This window comes from Ammospiza caudacuta, chromosome 5, assembly GCF_027887145.1.
Source record: "Ammospiza caudacuta isolate bAmmCau1 chromosome 5, bAmmCau1.pri, whole genome shotgun sequence".
Lineage (NCBI taxonomy): Eukaryota > Metazoa > Chordata > Aves > Passeriformes > Passerellidae > Ammospiza > Ammospiza caudacuta.
In genome coordinates, this window is record NC_080597.1 from 15,804,592 (window position 1) to 15,828,581 (window position 23,990).

Here is a 23,990-nt window from a genome sequence, read left to right on the forward strand (position 1 = left end):
GTCCTAAACTTTGCAGGTTACTTCCTCCCCAGAGAGTAAGAAGGGGAAAAATAAAAACAACCACACACCCACTCAAAGCCCCCCACATGATATTTTTAAAAAATAAAAGTAGAATTCTGAAAGAAAAGCAGCTGCTCACAGCCCTTCACTCTGAGGCATTTACCTGAAACATTTTGTAAGCATAAATAACACGCTGCTGAGCAGGGAAGCTGCAACCTTTCCACAATATTCCGTCTCCTCAGGAGCAGCCCAGCTGGTGCCTGGAGCAGGAGAAGGATGAGAGGCTCATTCCCAGCGCTGCCCAGCTATGGCTTGTCACTGGGAGAATCACAGGAGCCAGCACACGCAGAGATCTCCTTACCTTATTTAGCCAGACGCAGTGCCCGTGAATGTCCCAGCTATACTCCATGCTGGTCATGACTGCTTCCATGCATTCACGGACGGCAGAAGCCGAGGCCGAGGGCTCGGGGCTCCTCGGAGCCGGGGTTAAGTGACAGCGGGTCCCCTTGCCCAGCCGAGGATGGAGGCGAGCGGAGGGGAGACGTGGGAAGCAGCAGCAGCAGCAGCGCTCCTCAGGCGGAGCGGAGCGAGCAGCTCTGGGGAATTAACACATCAAAGCCCGGCACGAAACTCCTCCAGCCCGGCACACACGGGAGGGGGATGCAGGCAGGGAGGTGCGGAGCAGCACAAACCCGACCCAAGGACAGCCCCGCGCAGGTGGCACCGGCCACCTCCAGCCTGGCTCTTGTCACCAGCGCAGCTCCCTCCTCCGGACCCTCCCGGCAAGCATCCGACCCAAGAGCACAGGAGAAAAGAGCAATTCCCACCCCTTCACCTGAGCACAAAGTAAACAGGAGGGGCTTTCCTAGTAATTGTAAAAGCTGCAGGAACACATGACATTCATTCACGTGTAGACGCCAAGAAAAAATGGAAGAAGTTGACTCAGCCATGCCGGGTCTCACAAGTGGCTTGTCCCAAGTTTGTCATACTTCAGAGTGATGTAAGAAGCAGCAATAAAAACCAAGCTCTGTCCTCGGGTTCAGGTTTCAACTGACCCACTACCAGCAGCAGCATGACAAATTCTTAGTATTTTGACCACAGAGTCCAGCTCTGAGAGTCCTGTGACTATCTCAAAAACCAGTTTTATAATGAAACGTCTGCAACAACTATTGATAGAGAAAAATCTCAAAACCATGCATGCTGAATAACTCAGGAGATATCAGAAGATCAAAGGACAAGCAGAAGCTGTGCTTTTTAAGCCAAACTGATTCATTTTGGATGGGAAATGGTGATTTTTGATGGGTTGTTCTAACTGCCAAAGAACTCATCCTCGATGCATGAAGATGTGACAGCAAGGCATACCATTACCTTCCAGTGTTAGAAACACACCAATCTGGATGATCACCTTTAGCAAGAAGCAGGGTCCTGTGTTTCCAGAACCTTGGAGGTGAATCTCTCAGGGACAAAGTGCATTGCCAGCAGGGAGTGGATGATGACAGGCTGACACGCTATCACAAGACTCCTTTCATACTGCAGCTCGAGGAGAGATCCCAAAATGTTTGGTGGTAACACCCTGGTGCCACACATTAGCATAGGACCCTTTGATACACAAACTCAACACAAACAGAAGCTGAATAAAATGACTGCACTGCACACCCACACCAGGATAATCAAACAACAAACTTGGGTTTGAAGACAGGATTTATTTTTTCCCCATGAATAAGAGATGATTTCTGGCTAACCAAACTGCTTCTTCCACTTGGGAATCACTCTTGTCCAAATAGGTCAGCATATCTCTGCAAGATTACAAAGCTACATCTATCCAGCAAGGAAAATTCCTCTCTGAAAGCTAAAATCCCCTCATATTAACTCTCATTACTCCGAGCTACTCTCTGGAAGAACCAACTTAAAGGAAAAATGTCAAAATCTGAAGCTGGTCTGTGAGGCAGCAGCAACACATTGGATTGCATGAGCCATGATGGATACCTCAGCTCAACCATCATCCTCAGATGAGCTGAAAGTGTTCTGTGGCTGGACTTTATGATGATCTTAAAGGTCTTTTCCAACCTTAATGATTCTATATGATTCAAGAAACCTTTGGAGGCCATAAAGTTTTGCTTGACCATAAAGTCAATTTCAGAAATTCACCTATGGACTGAAAATAATTATTAAAATATGCTGTATAATATTTAAATTCACAAAGTCACTTCCAAAGCTGCACTTGCTGTGGGTTTTAAAGAAAAAATATTATGTTAACCTGGCTCTTTCACTTCAGGGGCACATCCTTTAAAGAAGAGAAGGCACACACCAGGACCCACATACACAAGTTCAGATCAGAAGCATGGGGAAAATGGCTCTGTGCTGTGGGAAGGCACTGTCCACCCACTCCTACCCTTCACTCTTCTTTCTAACAAGACACAGTTGGTTTCCTCTTTCTGGAAAAGTAGTTGCATAAGATGTATTTTTAAAAAAATGCAAAAAATCCCCCAACCACTTTCCAGAAAAGTAATAACCAGAAGGAAAACTGTCTCTTGTTTGTTTCAACTGAAAAAAACCTGGAGCAATGCTCGTGGTTGGGAGCAAGGTTTGCGAGAATTAGTCTTCAAGAGATGGATCTATCAGCTTCCAGCTGGACACAACAAGGCTGCCTTGGTCTTGGAAAATGTGGAGTTATGTTTAAAATGGTTTTGCTACTGGTGCTGATGTTAGAGATTACTCACACACTGCCTGTACTGAAGCCAGAAGCTCCATTTTCACAAGAGTACAGCACAGGCCTTATTAAGGTGCACATTGAAATACACCAAATATTTCTGCTGACCACGAGTATCCTGAAAAAACTCCAGAACTTTGGAATTGTTATGATCTGGCCATGGATTTCAGGCCTGGTTCCTAGTGAAAGCAAGGAGTCCAAACATGTTTGAGCTCAGAAAGGTCTCAGTCCCTTTCCAGACTTGGAACAAACGGCCTGGTTTGCACTTTCACCCATGACATTCATGGAGACTGAGCAGGGTTTCAGCAGCAGAGATCAGTGTGAGCTGCAATGACATGTTACAGTAAAACAGACTTCTTTGTGCAGCAGGGAGCCGCATGTACAACTTTTACCAGCTCCCCTTGGGGGCCACATGATGGATTCTGTTGGAAGAGCTGTGCCAGATGTCCGGGCACTGTACGTGTGCTCTGGTGTCACGTGGCCATCTGGCACGCACCCGTTAAAAAACAAAAAGCAGCACGAGGTGTTTCAACCCACCAGCCCTTTTTTGAGTCTTTGCACACACACACACTGAGAGGATCAAGGACACATGGCAACCCATTCTGGCATGGCAGGACTGAATGCTCTGCCCTATTTTACAGAAACTTTGGGGAACTGCTGTCATGCCCTTTTGCTAATGTGAGCATCAGTGGTTTGGCTGCAGGAGCCAGGGGAGGATTTTTCTCCTGCAAACACTATTTTTGTTTTCCTCTGAGACACAAGAGGCTTGCTTACAGCCCCACACGTTCCACCATCCACCATGGAACACCAGTTCCAGCATCCAAGGGGATGCAACTTCATGCATGGAGGATTAAACTAGTTTCAAACAAAGAAGGTGTCTGCCCTTCCTCTCTAAGGAGGAGCATAGCTGCAAAAAGCCCTCCTGCAAATCATCCAGGCATTTCATGTGACACCTCCCTGCTCAGACAGGGACTGGTGACACCTGCAAATTCTGTGGCTGTAGCATGCTGTAAGTGCAATGTTAAGTTTTTCCTACAAGGGGCTTTAAGGATGACAGAGAATACAGGCTAATAATTTGAGGCAGAATAAGGAATAATTGAAGCATAGATGGAATAGCAATTTTCTGCAATCTTTGGTACTCAGAACTCCTGCACATCTTTTCCAGTGGTTGGGAGGCACTAAACTGAATGGTACAACAGAGCCCTTTGTCTCCCACTGGGCCCATGGGTGCAATAAAAACCCACTGCTGTCTCACTGCCATGAGGTGATCCTCATCGTGCAGGTCTGAAGGGCCCCATTCCAGACCCCACCAGCCAGGCACCCCTAAATCACACATCTGCCATCACAAGGGACAATGATTGGTCTCCACCTCATTAATCTCAGTAGGCACTGCAGCCTCAGCCATGCTGCCATGCCCCTTTACTCCAGAATAACCTGCAGGGAATCAGCATCACTAAACATGGCCTAGAGATGACTGTGAACACCATGGGAGAGTGCAGTTTCCAAGACTGTTTATTTGGCATATTTTTTGTTTATCAAGGCCACAGTTGCATGAAACCTGTGATGCCCACTGAGAGCAGGGAGCAGTTACAGCGATGTTCAGGGCTGTACGTCACACAGGCAGGGAATGCTGATGTTAGCAGGAACTCTGCCTGTTCTAAAGATCTGACTTCAATGTCACTCCTGTCTCCTCCTCCTGATCTCAGCGTTGGCTGCCACACTTTGACAGTGGAGGCGAGATCCAAATCCCACTGGAGGCAGTGGGAGAGCTCCCACGTGCTTCATTAAGTTTCAAGCATTTCCAAATGAGTAGTTCAAAGCAAAGATTTAAAAAAAGGAAAAAGAAGGCTCTTCCTTCAGATCTTTCTGCAAAGGCTACAGAAGCAAGTCCAAGGTGCCCATCTGTCCCTGCATTGCTGTGCTCAGGCCCCAGGACAGCAGATGGTACAAAGGGTTGCCCAGTGCCAGCCGCAGCAAACACGGCCCTGCACCCGGCAGTCCTCTGGGCTGTGACTGAGCACTGAGATCAGTCCATTTGTCAAGATAAAAATGCTTTCTGCAAGATCAGCCATGACTCCAGGGAGATTGAGTCCTCCCCAGGGGGTGCAGTGCCCATCCTGGCAAGGGAGCAGGTGATGGTGGCTGTCTGTCCCCACAGCGTGGCACACGGAACACAAGGAACACAGAGCCACCACAGTCCTGCAGCAGCCCCAGCCTCCACCAGGGCTGGCACCCCAATTTCAGCAGCACGGTGTCACCTTGGCCAACACCCAGTGTGTGACACAGCAGGACCTGGCCATGGCTGTGGGATGGATTTGACAGGATATGTGGCAGTGCCCACCCACTGCTGTCACTGTGACAGTTGCAGTGAAGCTGGCTGAAAAACCAAAGTGTGGCCTCTGGGAGCAGCTCCTGACTTCCACTGCTGGAGCTTCCCCAAAACCTGCACACACCTGCACCTCTGCAACACAAACCCTGCCACACACCACGAGCATAAGGACTCTTCCTTGGCTCTGCTTGGAAGTCACCAGTCACAGGGCATCTGGAGGCAAACAGAGCAACTTCTACAAAAATGATGCTGGTTTAACTCACCTTTTGGTAAGCACAACATTTGATTTCCCAGGGCAGTCCTTGGGTAAACTACATTAGAATAATTGTTCATTTTTTTGGGAAAACTAAGTCTTGGGGAAAGATCTCCCTTCCCAGTTATATTTCTGCGTATTTTTAAAGTAAGGTGACAAAAACTGGCTGATTCACAAACACAGAAAATTGAAGTTTGGTTTGGTATCCAGATTGAAGGGATGCAGAGCTTACACCACTCCCTTATGTTATAAATCAGGTGAGGAAGCTCAGTAATAACACTGATCCCCATGAAAAAAAAACACTGCCAAAAATGCTTTTAACTGAAAAGTATTCACAACAGCTTCTTTTCCCCCACCTAAGCACCTGATACTTAAAAAAAGTCTTTCCCCAGTCCTCTGAGATGAAACTGCAGTTACCAAGTATTGTTTGTTCCCTAGATTGAGGTACAGTGGTACATCAAAGACAGCGAACGCCAACCCACTGCACAAGGCATTTGAGTAACAGCTTTTCCAAGACTCCACAGGAGTATCTCCAAAACAAAATCTCTTCCCTGATACCCACTCTAAGCTTTATAAACAGCTGTGTGAAACAGAGCCAGTCTACCCAGCACCCAAAATGAGGCTGGCAGAGGTAGAACAAGGTGAGACTGTACCATTTGACTTTGGAGCCATTCGATGAGAGCCTCGGCCGTGGAGTCCGGGACCTGGCAGCGCAGCCCCTCCCTCTCGTCCGCCTCCATCATCTCCAGCAAGCCCCGCAAGTCCTCCACGAGGTGCAGTGCCCGCAGGCCCCCCATGAACGGGGAGGTGGGGGACTGGCAGTCAAAGATGCCATTGGAGTATTCCAGAGCCTTGGAACCTGCAGGGAGCAAAACCGCACGGGGTCAGGCACGGCACGAGGGTTGGGCGCACCCCGAGGCTGGGGAAGGGTGGGGGTCGTTCCTGGCAGGGGTTATCCCAACCAACTCAGCACTGGTGCTTGGGGAGGGAAGCTCCAGCAGGAACAAGGTGGGCTGGTCCTCAGGGAATGGGAATGCCACAATCTGCCCGTGGGGCTGAGGCATGGGCTGGGCTCCTGCTCCCCAGGATGAATTCCCAAGGCAGAAGGTGCTGCCAGGGATGGAACATCCTCTGCCAATGCCTTAAGTCACTCTGCAGGCACTGAATGATCCAAGTCACATTCCACTGATGGTGTCCAGAGGAAACCATGCCCTGCATTTTCCATGCAGGAATACATTATGCTGCTCCAAGGCACTGGAAATTTTTTAAAATAATAAAAAAGATGAAGATAAATTAAAAGACCAAATCACTTCTGCACGGGTGATAAATTTTAAAACCAGCAATTTGACACAGTAGCACTGACATTTGCATGTTAATAAAGAGAAAAAACTCTCATTTGCATAAACTCACAGGATACATATTTGACCTACATTAGAAATTGCTATATATTAAGTTAGAAAGGAAACTATGAATTTAGGATTAAGCTTGATGTAAATCAACCTAGCTAATTCCAACTGTAATTCCAGTACACTGATTTGTGACCTTAATCCTGTAATACCTCGGCACAATGAGACGTGTTCATGACAGACCTTCATTTGTGCTGTCAACTTCCAGAAACTACAAGGATATGCCATATATGCACTTCCATGAACTTTCATTCACCCCATCTGACAAGCCACAAAAATCCAAGTATTCTGCTAAATTCCCACTGAAAACAATAAAGAGAAAAATAACCTCAACAATACACGAGCTGATATCCCTTTGTTATAATCATTTCTTTATAGATCTATTCACAGACAGGGGTAAATGAAGTCTGTGGTGACTTAAATCTTCCAACATCACATTTTGTTTTTATATTAAACCTCATCCTGCCATAACCAACTTGGGCTCCTGGAAACACAAATACATGATTGGATCCAAATACCAGTGTCTACTTATGGAAATTACTGAAGTCACAGCTTACATGTATTTTTAGAGATCATCATGATCAAACTGAATCCCCTTTGCATTTGTTCCTGCTATGTGTCCTTAATATCTTTAGGCAGAGAAGAGTCATTGTTCAAAGCACACACTGCATGATTATTTTTTCCCTAAGGAAAATTGCTTAAGTGGAACTACTAAAAATTTTATAATTGTGTTGCTACACTTGCAAGGGCATTTTTGACTGTTGACTTCTTGATCTTTCCCTCCTATGTGTTGGGTATTTATATTATTTTCTAACTCACTAGACTCAGCTTAAAAGCAGAGGTTGTATTCTTTGTAATGCCTCTCCCTGGGCAACTTACAATTTACAGGTACTTATAAAAATTTCTAATGTTCAAGGCAGTTCCAAAGTTTGGACCAAAAGCATTCCAATTTTGAGAAGAAAAAAAAAGAAAAAGAAAATTCAAATAATGATTAAACTCTTCTGACTTGAGGGAAGTTCAGAGTAGCCACTATTGTCTTTGACTCTCCTGGTGCTCTATGCAGGAGCTGCACTGCATCACTCAGCCATTTCCAGCAGCCCTTTAGAGAGGGTAGGAGAAAACCCAACCCATGGAGCCTGTGAGAGCCTGTGCAATCCCTCCACTCTGGTTATTTGTTAACTCTAAGCTAGAATGGAAGGCACCAAAAGCAATTCCCAGCTTACTCCCTTCTCTGTCTGGAACTCTGTCCTCCAGTGGGAGAAAGAAGGACCCAAAAAAGCAAAATAAACACCCGCCCCAGGTGTTTACCTGCTATAATGCCATCCATCTGCTCCAGGGCTGCAGCGAGCATGTCACTTGCATCACTCATCATCTTCTCTCTTCTCAGGAACAATCACCAGCTACACCATAAGGAGCAGTAAAACGTCGATGCTGTGAGCTGTTCCAAAGCCTCAAGTCTGTAATTTAATCTGCAAAAGAGAATTTAATTTCACTGTGTGTTCTCTGAATTCAGGCATCACTGTTGTCAGATCAGAAAGAAGATTGGGATCATTTGCTGGCCACAATGAAACCCAGAGGTATTCACCACGAGGCATGGACTGAGTTAGAGGGATCAAAGCACCAACCTGGTGACCCAGTTTCTAGTGACCCACGGCCTGCTCTGCCCACACGTCCATGCCACTCACAGGGCATCCCACAGAGCACCTCAGAAATCCCACATGGCACTCCCAGGAAGCTCACAGAGAAGACACCAGCCTTCTATCACTAAAAGGAAGCTGCAACTCAGCAACAAACCATATGTGCGTCTGTATTTTCTCCCCAAGAAATAGAAAAAGAGAAGTCTGACCACTTGTGTGAGTTTTCTGTATGTCTGACAATCCAGAAGTTCCTGGCATGGAACTGTGTGCCTACAGGCAGGATCTCTCAGGTGCCCACAGATCACTCACTGGATGTAGCGTGCATGCATGGACTATCCCTGCTCTGAGTTTAGAGATTCACACCGTAACAATGCAACCTGATCTCACTCTCAAACTTCTACAAGCCAGAAGTGGTCCCCAAGGGAGTATTTTTCCAGCAGGCTAGAAAAACAAGCCTGCCCAACATACTGCCTGTAGGTGAGCTAGTAAACCAGAAATCCTGATGGGCTACAATTAATTTAAGCAGGTGCTTAGGAACTTGGCTGAAGTGGAGCTGCAAGGGTCAGGGGCATTCCCAAACTCTCCAGCCCATCACAACAGACACAGAAACCACCAACACAGCCCAGATTGCCTTGGCTTTAATCTGATACACATGAGACTGCTTCTGCTATAAATACAGCTAGGGAACAAAGCTAAACAAACACCAGGAAGGAAAACTCGCTTTAACCTTTGCATGCCCTGCCATTTGGTTTTTGCATTAGGCCATGCCACTGCTGACATTTGCCCCAACATGAGCAATTAAGAAAGTCGTTCACGGTATCTCTGGCATAAGTCCTGGAAAAGAGTCAACTAAAAAACAAATCTAAACAAAAATCCTCATTATAAACTGATTTTTTCCTCCTAGGAGTCGCCTCATTGGTCTGACCCAGCTGGGAGATGGCTCTTATTGGAGGCTGCCAGCCAGCTTTGCTGAAACGTTATCCTTAAAATGCCAACAACCATTTCATCTTCCACAACAACATTTTTGTTACATGAAGCAGGTCCAAACCCTAAGGTAACCTTTGAGCAACAGCACAAAGACTGCTGCGCTTTTGGCAAATGCCTGGTTTTATTACGTGGTTGTCAGAGTCAGAAAAACCAAGAGCACTTTAAACAGTCAAATATGTGTAAGTGAAGATGTTGCAAATCTTAAAAACTGCAGTAGCATTGTAACTGAAGACTTTCAGCCTTCAAGGAGGAAGCCCCCAGTTTTAAACACAACGCAAACATTCAGCTTCAATCAGTATAAGACCTGCCAGAATATGCAGATCCTACAAGACAACTGGTTCGGTGCCTCCACATCTGATAAAAATGAGCAGAAAATGCAGCTTTTGCACACACATTCACTGGGCCAACACTGAAGACAGTCTCTTTTTTTATCTGCTTAAGATTTCCTGGCTCTGATACCAGGTCCTGCTCAAATATGGGAGTCTATGAAGGCAGAGTGTGAACAATCTGCTGTGGATTTCCCTCCAAGGGCAAAGAACACAGAGAAAGCCGGGGCTTGCACAGCCCCAGGCAAAACACTGATTCCTCACAGCTCTAAGTGGGAAAAGACCAACAGCACAAAGCAACCACAAACTCACAGAAGCCAATCAATGTTTGGCAATCAGAAGTGCACATGAGCTTTTCAAAGTGCATAAACACCTCATGGGGCGGGTGAAGAATACAGAGCCAGGCTCCTCTCAGAGGTGCCCAGTGATGTGGCAAGAGGCAACGAGCACATGTCAAAACACAGAGAAGTTCACCCTAGAATTAAAAATAGGAGAGGAAAAAAAAAAGCCTAAATAAAAAGAAACCATTTTTAAAAGCATTTTTACTATGAGGATAGCAAGTAATAGAAAGGGTTGCCCTCTTGGGGTCTCGCAGCCCAACTGGACCCTACATGGCACAGCCTTGTCCTGGGCATCCCTGCTTTGGGCAGGGGCTGGGCTGGAGATCTCCAGCGGTGCCTTCCCACCTCAGCATCAGTGAGCTCAGTGCAGCTCATGATCAAGCATTAAACACAGTCCTGGAGGCTGGTAGGAAAAGTCTATGTAGGCTAAAAACACACAAAGGAACAGAGTCTGACCATATTTGTTCACAGCACACCCCTTGATTCTCACCTTCTGGCTAGGAAATGCATGAACTGGGGACAAGTTCTGCTAATTTGTACAACTACAATTGCTAATTTTTTACTTGCACAATATAGCCATAGCTCATAGGCACAGAAAAATCACTAACCTTGCACTTCATCCAGGTACAACCACCCCTGATGTTTGCCAAAAGCACTCCTTGCTTTCCTAAACAAGGGGTTTGTCCGTGGTTTTCAGAAATCCCTAAGGCAGCCCTACTAATGGGAGCAGACAGTGGTACCAACAGCATCCAAGAGACTTCCAGGTTACCTGCCTCTGCCTCCAAGGAAAGACACATTGGTTTGCACAGAGCTTCCTCCACTGCTGCTCCTGAAGGAGGTGCACTGCTGAGAGCAGCAGGGAGAAATTTTAAGATAAAACTTACTGAAGCAAGACCCTGCAAACACACAGACCTCCAAAAACTCTTCCACCACTCGCAGAGCATCTGTTAGCAGCCTGACCAAGCCCACAGCTGAGAAACTTGGGAGAGGTGAAATCAAAAAGAACAAAAAGCCCCCAAGCTGAACAGCTGGGGATGACGAAACAAAATCCCATTTCCCTGGTTATTTGGTCCTAAAAGTGGCCATTGAAAACTAGCCTGGAACAGCACATCCTGCTCTGGCCATCTTCCCAGCACATTGCAGCACATCCAGCAGTCAGGAAGTAAAATTACTGTGATAGAAAAATAATATTGGAAGTATCCTTCCCTAGCAAAGGCATAGAATTATTTTTGGTCTTTGCACAGCTATCACCAGCATGCATGGAGGGGATGGGCAGAGGGCAAAGAGGACCTCATACACCAGGGGAGCAAAGGACCAAACTGCATGGAACCAGAAAAGACAACAAACCCGAGGAGGAAGGGGTGGAAAGGGGAGATGCAGAGGGAGCCAAAGATACACAAATCAGCAATCAACAGCCCTCTGTGGGCTACAGGAAAGGGGACAACAATAAAACACCAGATTAATCCCTGTGCCCCCTGAAGGGCACCCTCTGACTTCACAAACTTTGAGAAAAGCCTCAGCTGGCCACTGACGCAGCAGAGCTTTTCCAATATGTATGCTCCACTCTTTCTTCCTTATGGCTTTGGTCTAATACAAATAAAACTTAACAGAAAACTCAAGGCTTTGGGGTTTTTTTCTTGGCAGGGATTAAGGACTACACAGGTAACATGAAAAAAAATCTATCCTGGAGGAGTGCAGTGGAGCTCCTTAGGAAAATAATGCATAGCTAATGATGACAAGCAGTTTAACTTCCCTTCATCCACAAAAGTAGGAAGGGGAAAAAGCATAATTTTAACACAGACTGATCTATGGCATGGCAGATAAATGAGGTATCAAGGTGCACACAGGAGACAGAGAGGCAGATGCATGAAATCCACCCCTGGTATAACGTCACTGACAACACACCTGAGAGGAAAGTACTGACAGTGCCCTGCCTGACAGACAATTTAAAATAAGTTTTCTCTTGCTTTCCCAGAAAATGACAACACTTACCTTCCTGTGTGCACAACCAGTGCCAGGTGGGGTGTGGGGGGCTGTTTGTACAGAGGCACATCCCCCTTTTAGAGCTCCCAGCTGAATACCCTGCTCATGCCGACAAGAACAAGGATCGCTTCGTCAAGCCTGTATTTACAAGCCACCATTAAAAAAAACCAAAAATAAAACACAAATGCAGCTCTCTCCACTATCATTTATGATTAATCTTATTTCTAGCTGGCATTTCTACCTCATCCCTGGCTGTAACAGAGAAGACATAATGTGGTCTTACTTGTTTAATGTCCCTTCCTCTGGTTCAAACGCACCAGCCGGTTGCTAGGGCTGTGCTGTTCACTTTTCAGTAGGTGGAGATTTTTTATTTTTATTTTTGAATGACATACAAACCCTCTGGCTACAGTGCTGGTGAAGACGTATTCCAAACGGCTTACAGAGAAAACAAAACGCTGCCCTGCAAATAAACACAAGGAAAGCTGGAGAATAAAAACCCAACAAGAGGCTCTGTGAATGGAACTGCAGTTCTGCTGGATGCAAACTGGAAAGCTGCCTGGATATGGATTTCAAAATCTGATATTTAATTAAGATGGCAGACTTCAAAAAGAAGGAAAAAAAAAGTGCTTAAGCATTTTACATATGTAGGTAATGGTAGTTTTCCCACCCAGAGGCTGCCTCCTTCCTAGATCAAACGGCACACACAGGGGCATCGAGGGCCAGCATCTTGGAGCCCATTTTTTTGTTATTTTGGGGGTGCTCTCATTCTGCATCTCCACCTGCAAAACACACCACACTTTAAAGCCCAGAGGTTCTCAGAGTCAAAGGGAATCAGCTGCCTGCTGGCAGGTCGGGAGGCCCAGAGGACACACGGTGCCCTGGATGTCACCCAGAGGACACACAGTGCCCTGGATGTCACTGCTCTGAGGAAGGGAGGGCTGGCCTTTTGTCCCACTCGCCTTCCTCTTTGTGCACATGGGCTGCACATGCTCAGCGTTGGGAAATAAAGCATCAGCTACAGATTATTTTTATGACATGATGCAGTAAGACGGATGACTTAAGTTCACACGCTCTCCCATTCACACATAGCGCTCCTTAAGTCAGGAAATTCTGAAACACAGAAATTAAAACCTTTGATTAGGGCTTGTTTCTGAGGGCTGTTGAGAGTAAAAGAGGACCCCCAAGAACTGGCTGTCACCCCAGAGCAGCCTACCACGAAAAGAAATTAAAAAGCTAAGAAGCTGCAATCATCTTTTCTGGGGAGAGCAGAGGGAAAGAACCCCTTCCACAGCAAAAGTAAGACCCTAAATGCTGTCAAAATCCACATCCGCCTTCTCAGTGCTACATGGGCCAGATGACTGCATGAGAGGTCTAACGCAACCTCTGAATTCATCTCTCTTGCCTCACGACACTAAAACAACACATCCTTAGCAATTAACTTTTACAAAATAAAGCTCTATTTCATGAAGACAAATGCCATTTTAGACACATCTATTTCTGCTTTTTCTGGCAGGCCAGAAGAGAAACACAAACACATGGAGACTTATTTACAAAATACATTTCAATCATAATTGCAAACAGTTTCAAATGAATTCAATCCAAATCCCTGGCACAGTTTCTCATGGGATGTTTTGAAGATGCTTAACTACAGTGCCACCAGTCAGTAGCAGTTTACTAATGAATATATTTGGGTAATTTACACTACGAGTCATTAACATTTCTTCTAATGTAAATGATGACTCCATTTCATTCCTTCCAAGCCTGGTAGAAGAAACTAAAAAAGAAAATGGATGCTAGCTGAAAACATTGCTCTGGTGTTTTGAAAGAAAAGAAAAAATTGAATTTTAAAAGTCGAGTTAGGAAATGCTGGAAATACCTCAATGGGAATAATATAGAGAAATATCTTTGTTTGAGGCGGGGATAGGAATCTAGCAAGGTCCCAGATATGCTTTTAGCAAAGTAATTCAGACATTGTCCCCCTTACCCAAGGTCATCATGTGGAGCCAGGTGTATCCATAACATTATTATGGATTAAAAACAACCCAAATGTTGGCAAAGGCTTAGTTTAAACTGATTATGTCTATTTATTTTTATAACTAAAATTATTTTTGAATTTGCTGAGCTGTAGTCAATGACATCAAAGCAATACTGCTCTCCTATTACGCAGGACTACAAACAAAGCAACAAATGTCCCTTTGTTCCCTAAGTCTAGATCCTTTCTTTGTTCCCTGAATTTCATTATTTCTTTATTATACAACAAAGGCCATTTATTTCCTCTAACTGATAAAAATGAATGGAAGCACACTGGTGACAAAAGCCCATCCCATAAGTACGCAAAACATGTCGAGATAAAAGGTTTCAAGCTGTAGAAATTACTTTAAAGTACTTTAAGAGCACAAAACACAGAAGTCTTTCCAAAATATAAATACCTGAGAAAAACTTACCTCAAATCACACAATTTTACTACAAACCAGCTGAGTCGAATTCTGCACTTTGCCTTAACACTTGTTAAACACTCTGGTCGTAAATCAGAAGCTCAGCCTCGACAAGATAAGCATCCTTGAGATCCTTTAACAGAGATGCATACACAGCAAACAGCTTATGTAAACACCCAAAGTCTCTGAGTCAAAGTTTATGGCTTAGATTCATATCCACTTACAAAACAAACCCTTTATTTGGGTCTCCAGCACTGAAATCACTTCTGTTGCTTATCTCTGCTACCCTACTCCAGCAGCTCTTTTGTTGCTGTTGTTGCAATTGAAAGGAAATTTAGAAGCCTGGGTTTTACACTGGCAGGTGATGTTGTTTTGTGGGCTCTGAGTGCTGTGACAGGGAGGCAGCTCCTTACCTGCACAGCAGCTGGGTGATGTTAATACCTGTCTGCACACTCCCTTCAGACTCACTTTCACTCCTTTCACACAAGCAATCCAAGGTCAACTGAAGCCTTGTTAAAAAATAAACCAAACCAAAACAAAAACCACCCCCCACAGACCACTTCGAGCTGTTCCTGTTTTACTGGTTAACTGTTTAATAGTCTTCAACTTCTCACCTCAGAAAGCCTAAGAATCAGTACATTATTTTCTCACTTGTTTTCCTTGGGCCCACTGATTAGAAAAACAAATGAGATTTTCATCCCGGACTCCAAGACTGCTAATTCAAGCAAGGAAATGCCTCACATTCCCCAGCAATATGTTACTGACACACTGTGGCCACACAGGCTACTAAACAAAAGGGCACTGTTGGATGACAGGCCAAAAGGTAGTTCTCAAAAATACCTTAAAACCCACCTAGTCCTGAGCACTGACCCACATTTAGATCCCCTTTCATTGCTTGTGCCACTTTCTTTCAATGAGCTGCATCCAAAGGTCAAATTCACAAGCCTCCAGATTTGAAAGGATTTGGCTCTAGATTTTGGACCTTCATGTCCAAGAGTTTCCAGATGCACACTTTCAGAATTGACACTCCACAAAGCTGAGGTAGAGGGCACCACCCATAAAAAGTCTATAAATAAATAAAATACATTTAGCCTGAACAGTGTTTTAATAAGTGTCTGCAGAAAACAACAAAAAATCCAATGCCTTTTAATTTTGCAGCATCAACTGTTACAAATGGAAAATCTGCGTATGTATTGCATTTTTCCCCTTCTATCTGCCTCTGAATTTGCTGTGTTAAGATTTACTTTTCAGGAGTGATATGCAAAACAAGAGTGAGATATCTGAAGCACATGTTTGTGTGTGAAGATACTTTTGTTTTTCAAAGATTCATGATCTCTGAGAACTTGAGGCTGCCAGTCCCACCACTGCACCACTGCCACAACACAATTTACCATCTCAACTCTCCTGGCACTTTAAGAATGATGCAGGGTAAAATTCAACTTGGTTAAGGAATCATTTTTTAAAATAGAATTGTAAATTGTAATTGAATCAATTTTTAAATAGAATTGTAATAAAATGGGACTGAATTTTAATGAGGAAAAAAATAGGGGAAAAGTGAAAAACAATAAATTGTAGACTAACTTTCCCTTGGATTTTCTCTTTTTCTCCTCAAAAACTTGTGGATCTCTTCATCTTCTCCTAAACTGGAGCCCTTTGCCAATAACTCAAACTGGAGCTTTGCCAACAGCCTTTGTTTAGGTAACACAACTGGAATCTGAGAGAGTCCACATCCAGACAAGCTGCTTTAGGCAGTACATGGACTTTAATCACTATTAAAAATGGACATTCTACCTTTGACACTCCTGAAATACTCAAAGTGGGTTCAAGACACAGATTTCAAATTTCACATTAGTTCGCAGAGTGCCATCCCACCACCAGCCAGAGCTGCCACAGACCTGCAGAGCAAGGCACTCGTGGCCGCACAAAGATGGAATACCTCCTGCCCAGGCAGTGTGGCTCTGTGGGGATGCACATCCTCATCCCCTCAGGACCATCCTCTCCTTGCTCTGGGACACAGCCTGTGCTGACTGCCTAGCCCCAGAGTCACTTGTTGATGTTAGGGTGAAGAAGAGGCACACACAGACAGGGCATTTTCCCAGCACTGCCCTTTCCACACTTTCTCTCAGCTTCTTCTCTTCCCCACATTGCTTCTCCAATCCCTAGGGAAAGCACAGTTCCAGGGATTTCAGTAATGCTGGCGTAAGCAAAGTTTTTTATTCCTTTTTATTTTCAGCCAGGGAGCGGAGCACTGTTGATTTTGTCTTGCTTTTTCAACACCAAAGTCCCAGTGCCAAGAGATGAAGGACAAAAGCTGTGTGCTCTCAGCTCCAAGAGAGGGCCTTTCTCTTCTGAATGCTGCACTGGGGAGTAGCAAGCAAACAAATCCCCAAACTACCACTACAGGGCAGCTTTAAGGAACCTTATGCTGCCCACACCAATTGCTTGGCTGGGGAGCCCTGTGCCCTGCCTACCCTTGTGCCAGCTTTGCTCCTCAGCACAGAAGCAATTTAGCAGCCAGGACAGAGGAAACAGCTCTTCTGCTGCTCATTCCTTTCTGCTGAAAGCCTACAGATGGCTCTTAGGGGTAGAGATGTTGTCCTCTCCATCCTCCTCTTGCACAACTGACACCTCCTCACCATCTTCTGCAGAAAGATGGTTTCAGTCTTGGTGCTCTGCAGCTTCCAGCATCACCCAAGGCAAAAAAATCTCAGTGAAGCAGGGGCTGAGCTGTGCTTGGGGCACAGAGTTCACAAGACAAAGACATCAGTGCTAGGGCAATGGAAACAATGCTGAGGTGGGCTGGAGGGCTACATGGGTGAGGATAATACATTCATGGTTGATACTGAAGGACAGGGGGCCTTCACCAGCAAGGGAGGCAGCAGATCAGCAGCAAGCTGTGGCCTCTGCAGGAACAGAGCTTTAAACACTACTGGGCCCAGCCCTACACTCTCCTCTTTCTCCGGCAGCAGAAGAGGAGAGAAACTGTGGGGGAAAAGGCTGGAAGAGAAGAGAGGGAATTCTTTCAGCTCCTTCCCCTCTAAGAGAGAAAGGTCTGGAGATGGAAGGGAGCAGCCACTGTCCATCCCATGGCCAGGCCTCTGGGCACATGTAGGAGGGGGGAATATCCCACCCCTCACCCCATCAGCAAGATGAGCACAAAGTGCTGGCTTTGCACCTGAGGAAGATGCAGTCCATGGGATGAAGACAAATCTTAGCACTCAGAAAAATAAGACATGCTTGCATCAAGAGATGTGTGATACCCAGCTGGGGCAGAACTGCAGCTGCTGCAAACCTACATGGACTTCTCTGGGGTAACAAGGTACTGAGACTGGAGTTATTTACTACAGGCATTCTAAGCGTCAAACATTTTTTTAAATTATATAGAACCATGAAAAATGCATGTTTCTTTACATACAGCAATAAATTGTGGCTTATTACTGACCTTACCAATAGTGGGCTGCCTTTAGCAGACAGGGCTGTAACACATTAAAATGGAGAAGAAGATAACTTGTAAGAGCAGTTTACAAGAAAATTTACAGCCCAATTGCAGCAGTTCAGTGTGAATACACCTATAAATCACTGGGTTTGGGTATCCAGAGCAGTCTAATTGAAGCAAGGGGCTACAAAACTTTCTTTGTAGGCACAGGATCAGCAGTGGATGGGTTAGCACACAGCACAAGTGGGGCCACGATCCAAGTCAACAAGTCTGAAGCAAACTTAGGTGTGGCTAAATCCCACGACAACAATAATGTAGAAATACCATCACATGCAAGAGCTGAACTGCCCCTCTCCATTATTAAATACCTGCCACATGTTTAAGCCAGTCAGGTTTACAGACTCTTCTGGAAAGCCAGTTTGAGGGGTAAACCCTCAAACTCTCTCAAAACTCGAGGTCTTCCAGAGGAGTCATTCCAGCAGGATATTAGTTTTCATGAAGAAAGAACAGCATTATTGAGGCACGTGGTTGCTAAGGAAGTTTTGTGATCTATGAATATCCTGAAAGTTTGAACACAGAAAGGCCCTTATTTGACATGAAATAGTAAGGCATAGAAGGGAAGGAAGGCATGGGGAATCAAGATCACCTGACTTATTTAAAGTTTGTAATAGAAAAAAAAATCCTGACTGTTTAACTGTTTCCATTCCCTTGACCTACAGATTTAATTAAAATAAACCTTCAAGAACATTAAAAATTAATAATATTTTAATATGTTTTTATTAAAACACTGAATAAATTCAAAAATGTTTTTATGACATAGAAAGACCAAAAGCAACTTCACTGCTGTTTCAAAGTTGTGTTGTGAGAAAGTGACTCTTGTGTAACTTCATATTTTTCTAACTTTCAAGAGTTTCACTGTAAGAAACGATAGCAAGGATGGAACAATACATCTAGCTTTAAAGGCTCCCAAGCCCATTATTTATACACATCTAATTAACTCCTCCTGCACACATACACAGACACCCCCCCTTGAGCACTGGGAACTGCTAATATAATTCCTGCAATTAAAAGCTTCAACGCCAGAATCCTTGTCTGCCAAAAGGAAAAACAACAACTACTCTCCTCCAACACAGCTGGGCATGTTTGTACAGGAGTGGATGCCCAACCCTAAAACAAAGCTCAGCTCCAAGATCTGAACTCTCCCAAAGTTCAAGGTATTTATTAGAAGCCTGTAATCCAGCACCACAGACCACCTTGGACTCCAGCAGAGCAACCAATGCAAATCAGAAGTTTGGGGAGTTGACACACTGCGGTTTTGTTCAGCCATACCAGAGACCTCTGCTGATCATGGGATAACAGTGCTGAACAAGTCTCACTCAGTAACAGTTTTGCTTTGGTTTCCCCCTCAGAGACCACATTAACTTTTGTTGTGTCAGGGACCCTGGCAGTGCAGACAGATGGGTGAAGGAGAACCTGCCTGTCACCATGTGAAAGCAAAACTAGCACAGAATAGTTCAAGGCCAACATTCATAAAGGCTTGGATGCATTAATGACCCTCAGTATTTCCATACAAATCTTCCTCTGAATACATAATCTCAAGATAAAGCTTCAAAAACCTTGAGGGATCAGATACACTTATAACATTACATTTCTTTGAAGTACTTTTCCCTTTGTATTTTGACCACACTTCAAAGTTTTCCTACTTACATACAAATTAAATTAAGACATCTGATGCTAAAAGAAGCAGACACTGGAAGTGTTTCACACTTTCCCAACCTTTGGGGGGGGGCTGGGACAAGACTCAGTCTCATAGAAAGAAAGGTCTATATTAACCATAGGCTGATTTTGATTACACCAGCTGGCCAAGGAGGAGTTCTTCAAGTATCAAAGGTCTAATAGAACCAGGGTACACCTCCAGCCCCAACCTGTGGCTGAAGATCCTAGTTCCAACAGCACAAGTATAACCTTTAGGACACAAACTGACTTGCTGCCATCAAGTGGGAATTTGTGATTAATAGGAGTGCCCAGTGCAGGAAGGCAACAAAAGGGAGGAGGCTGGAACAAAACCAAGGCACACCAGCACTGGCAAAGCCCTTATGTGGTTTAATTGGGGTGAGCTGATCATCTTCAATGGTTTTCTTAAGAGGCAAAGGGAAAATCTCAACCCAACTCCCAAACACTGTGAAAGGTGCCATGGAAACTGATAGGGAGTGGCTGGCAAGATGCACCAAGTTTTGTGCTTCCATCGAAGACCTTTTTGGAACCATTGGAATAACAGAATGATCCTAGAACTGTCCTCAACTACCATGCCAAAAAACTCCACAGGAAACAAACCAACCAGAGGGATGCAAAACCCCACCCCAAAGAACAGAAGTACACAAATCATTACATTTTCTCATCATGAATAGCAGTTTCCTCAGCAACCACGCCAACATCTGGGGCCAAATCCTTTGTGGTATTCAAGGAGACACTGGAATTACCTGGACATAATCCTGCATGTTCTTAAGCACTAAATGAGTTTTAAAATGTTAGTTCTTGCTTCATATATAACAGATCTATACAAATAACTATTTAAAACTTTTGCCTCCTGAGCATCCTGTTTTGGGGCTGAGTATTTTTCCATGTGTTTACTGAGCCATCACTGGAGGGACAGTTTCAGGGAGGTTATATTTAGCTCTGAAGGACTAAAGACCTTTTTTCCCTGGCTAAAGTTAGGAAGGGATCCTCCCTTAGAGGAGGATTTTACACTAACTCTGCTGAACACAAAAAAGCACTGAGACAAGTCTAGTTTGGGCTTGCAGACGACACTAGTGATGCCAAGGCCTCAGCCATGATTGTCCTGCTGCTTGAAATGGGAAAAGTAAATCCAAAACTGGCACAATTGTTTGCTTTACATACACAACAGAACCACAGTTTCATGCCTGTTTAGGAAAAGAAACATCACTTATTTCAGGGTGGAATTGTCACACATCTTCACACAGGGCTTGCGTCAGTACAGCTCCTCTCAGGGACAGCTCAACATTCATATTCCACTCCATGGAAACACCCTGCAGCAGGGGCATTTTGGCAGCTCTGCATGCTGCCACTTCAGTCACTGGAGAGAAATGGGGACAGCTCCACATCACAAGCAAATTGAACTGCTCACAGAAAAATCTATTACTGCACCCACCCCTCCAGCAGTGCTACAAACCCCTTCAGTTACCACCTTCCTTACAGTACAAAACTGCCACTTATCTCCATGGATTCATCCACTTCAAGATTCTCCTGGTAAGATACAGCAAAAGCACACACCATGGTGCTTTACCTCAGAGAAGTTCAGGTCTTGTTGACAAACTCTGTTATTCTTGCAAATTAATTCCTATCATAGAATCAGAGAACGGTTTGGGTTGGAAAGGATGTTAAAGATCATCTTGTTCAAACCCCCTGCCATGGGCAGGGACACCTTCCATTATCCCAGGTTGCTCAGAGCCCCATCCAATGTGGTCCTGGACACTGCCAGGGACGGGGCAGCCACAGCTGCTCTGAGCACCCTGTGCCAGGGCCTCACCACCTTCTCAGGGAAGAGTTTTTTCACAATATCCAATCTAAACCTGCTCTCTGTTAGTGTGAACCCATTGCCCCTTGTCCTGTCACTGCAGGCCCTTGTCCAGAGTCTCTCTCCATCTTTCCTGTGGGCTCCCTTCAGGCACTGCAAGGCCACAGTGAGGTCACCCCAAAGCCTTCTCCTCTCCAGGCTGAACAATCCCAATTCCCTCAGCCTTTCCTCCCAGCAGAGCTGCTCCATCCCTCTGCTCCCCTTGGTGTCCCTGCTCTGGCCTGGCTCCAGCAGCTCCCTGTCCTTGCTGTGCTGGGCCCAGGGCTGGATGCAGCCCTGCAGGGGGGCTCAGCAGAGAGGGGCACAGGGGCAGAATCCCCCCTGCCCTGGCTGCAGCCCAGGATGCATCCCTTAACACCGGTGTGCTCCTCCTGGTACACTACAGCTTTGGAAGTACTGAAATACCTTGGAAATCCTGCACTACTGAAATGTTACTTAGTGTGTTTCAGACAATGATCTCTTCTCTCTGGTGACAAGGGACAGGACCTGAGGGAGCAGCACAGACCTGTGTCACGAAGTTTAGACTGGGGCTTTTACAAGTACACACAGAAAAAGAAGGGAAAAAATGTCAGAACAGGTGTCTCTGCATGGTAACAAGCAGAGATCTCTGGCAGAGGAAGCATCTAAGTCATGCTTAGATTTGGGATTTTGGGATTTGCTTTTTGCCCTTTATTAAAATTTTTGGCAGTTTAAGTTTCTGTTTCCTGCAAAAGTCTCAATGATCATAAATGCATTTAGGTCTCTCCTAGTATTTTAATGGAATATCAGTTCCTGCTCCTCTACTTGACTTGCAGGCGAAATCTGCCATTTTAAGGAGATAATCATAAGCAGCTTTCTGAGAAATGTTAAGAATTCTAAATTGCCATTTCTGTGCTCTGGTTTGGGGTGGATATTTTTTTCCTCTCCCCTAATATTCTATTTAAATTGTCCTTAAAAAGAAAATGGAGTGTTGCCCAAGATGTAGCAGCATGATGTGCAGTATTTTACAGATTGCAAGATCTTAATCCATATTTTTCAGCTAATTAAAAACCTTCCAAGAAGTAGGGATTTAATTCCTTGTTGCAGTATTGTGTCTAAAAAAATCAAGATTTAGGAAAGCAACACGAACAAGACAATTACTTCCATGGCATCCTGTTTTTCTAAACTAAGTCTCAGTATCAATGAAACAAGAGCTGATGTCCAGTCACTCGTAACCATTGATGAGGAGGGGAAGGAAGAGATTTAGCAGAAATGTGCACTTGGCAGGGAAGAAAGAGGTGTGAGTAAGGTACCTGGGGTGTCTTCAAACATTGAGTACACAGGTAATGAAGCCAACCTGACCTACCATGCCCCTGAGGGCTTGAGGAGGAGACATTCACCACCAGCCTGACAGTGAGTGACCAGTGACTTGTGGCCAGAGGGCAGCGCTCCGGCTTCCTGGGCTGCCCAAGGAGCTTGCAGGGACAAGGAGGAAAACCAACAGATCGTGGGACAGAGGACTTCTTCAGGCCTGAAACCAGTACTGAGAAGCCAGACCATGGCCAGACAGCTGCAATCCTCCTTCCAGCCAGAGGAAACAATTCCACAGGGCTGCTGGCGAGTTCCCTCAGGCTGTACTCAGCAGCGGTTCTGGCAGCTGAGACCACCTGCTCTGTACTCACACAACACCTTAACCTGTGGTAACCCTGCCCAAGAGGCTCCCCTGGTACTGCAGCACTGTGGGCCAAGGCAGGAAGCTTCCATCTTAGTCAACAATTTTTAACTTCTACACAGCAGTGTGCCAATAATATGCTGTAAAACAGCCATTATTTTCCCAATTCCAGCTGCCAAACTCAAGAGAGCTAACCTGACTGAAGACAGACATGAAGGTGAAGTAAACTGGGGATTAAATCAAAACAAACAGCTTGGCTAAACCAGTCACCCTGAAGGGCTTAGGTTAAAAGTTGCTCACCTGAGCTGGGGCTCCTGTTACTCTGGTCTTTATGGCTATTTTAAGGGGTGAGCCTATCCAGGTAGAGCACACATTGTACTTAGTGCAAAAATTCTTATCAGTGGGAACTTCTCACTTGTGGGGACTTTGCACCAGTGAGGAAAAAAGACAGCACTCCATGTAGCAACAGCATCCAGGAATCTGAAGCATGGCTCCACACTGCTGCTAAAGCCAACCTCAGTGCAAGTGGATATTCAGCTTGTGCCTGAGCAATTTTTATCTCATAAACAATCAATGCTATACCCCTCTGCAGATTTCAAAACACTCATTTCAAGTGCTTTACAACTGGCCATGGTACGGGGCAAAGAAGAGTCAACTGATTTCTCACTGACAATAGAATTGTAGTAGCATTCTTTTGAAGTCAGAAAATACCAAGTAACAACAGAAAAAGAGGAACACACCCAGCATGCATGTCAGAACGCACAGGGCACCACAAGGACATCAGTGGTATCTCTGCATCAGCAGCTTGTTCCCTGGAAACTTCTTGTCCAAGAACTGTGACCCAGCCTGGTGCTCCTTTGCTGGCAAGATCTGGCAAGATCCCAAGATGCCGGTGTGGCTGCGGGCCAGCAACCTGGTGCTC

At 45.1% G+C, this 23,990-nt stretch overlaps 1 protein-coding gene across 7 annotated transcripts in view; it reads right to left on the bottom strand.

Annotated features, from left to right (window-relative positions):
• The window catches only part of PPFIBP1 (PPFIA binding protein 1), a 102,088-nt gene that overhangs the window by 39,568 nt on the left and 38,530 nt on the right, over nt 1-23,990 (bottom strand). For all 7 annotated transcript variants that reach the window (XM_058806069.1, XM_058806066.1, XM_058806067.1 and 4 more), the window contains exons 3-4: nt 8,007-8,167; nt 5,946-6,151 (exon numbers count right to left, since the gene is read on the bottom strand). In XM_058806069.1, coding sequence (XP_058662052.1) covers nt 5,946-6,151; nt 8,007-8,070 — 270 coding nt within the window. In that variant the 5' untranslated portion in view covers nt 8,071-8,167. The remainder of the gene's footprint in view (nt 1-5,945; nt 6,152-8,006; nt 8,168-23,990) is intronic.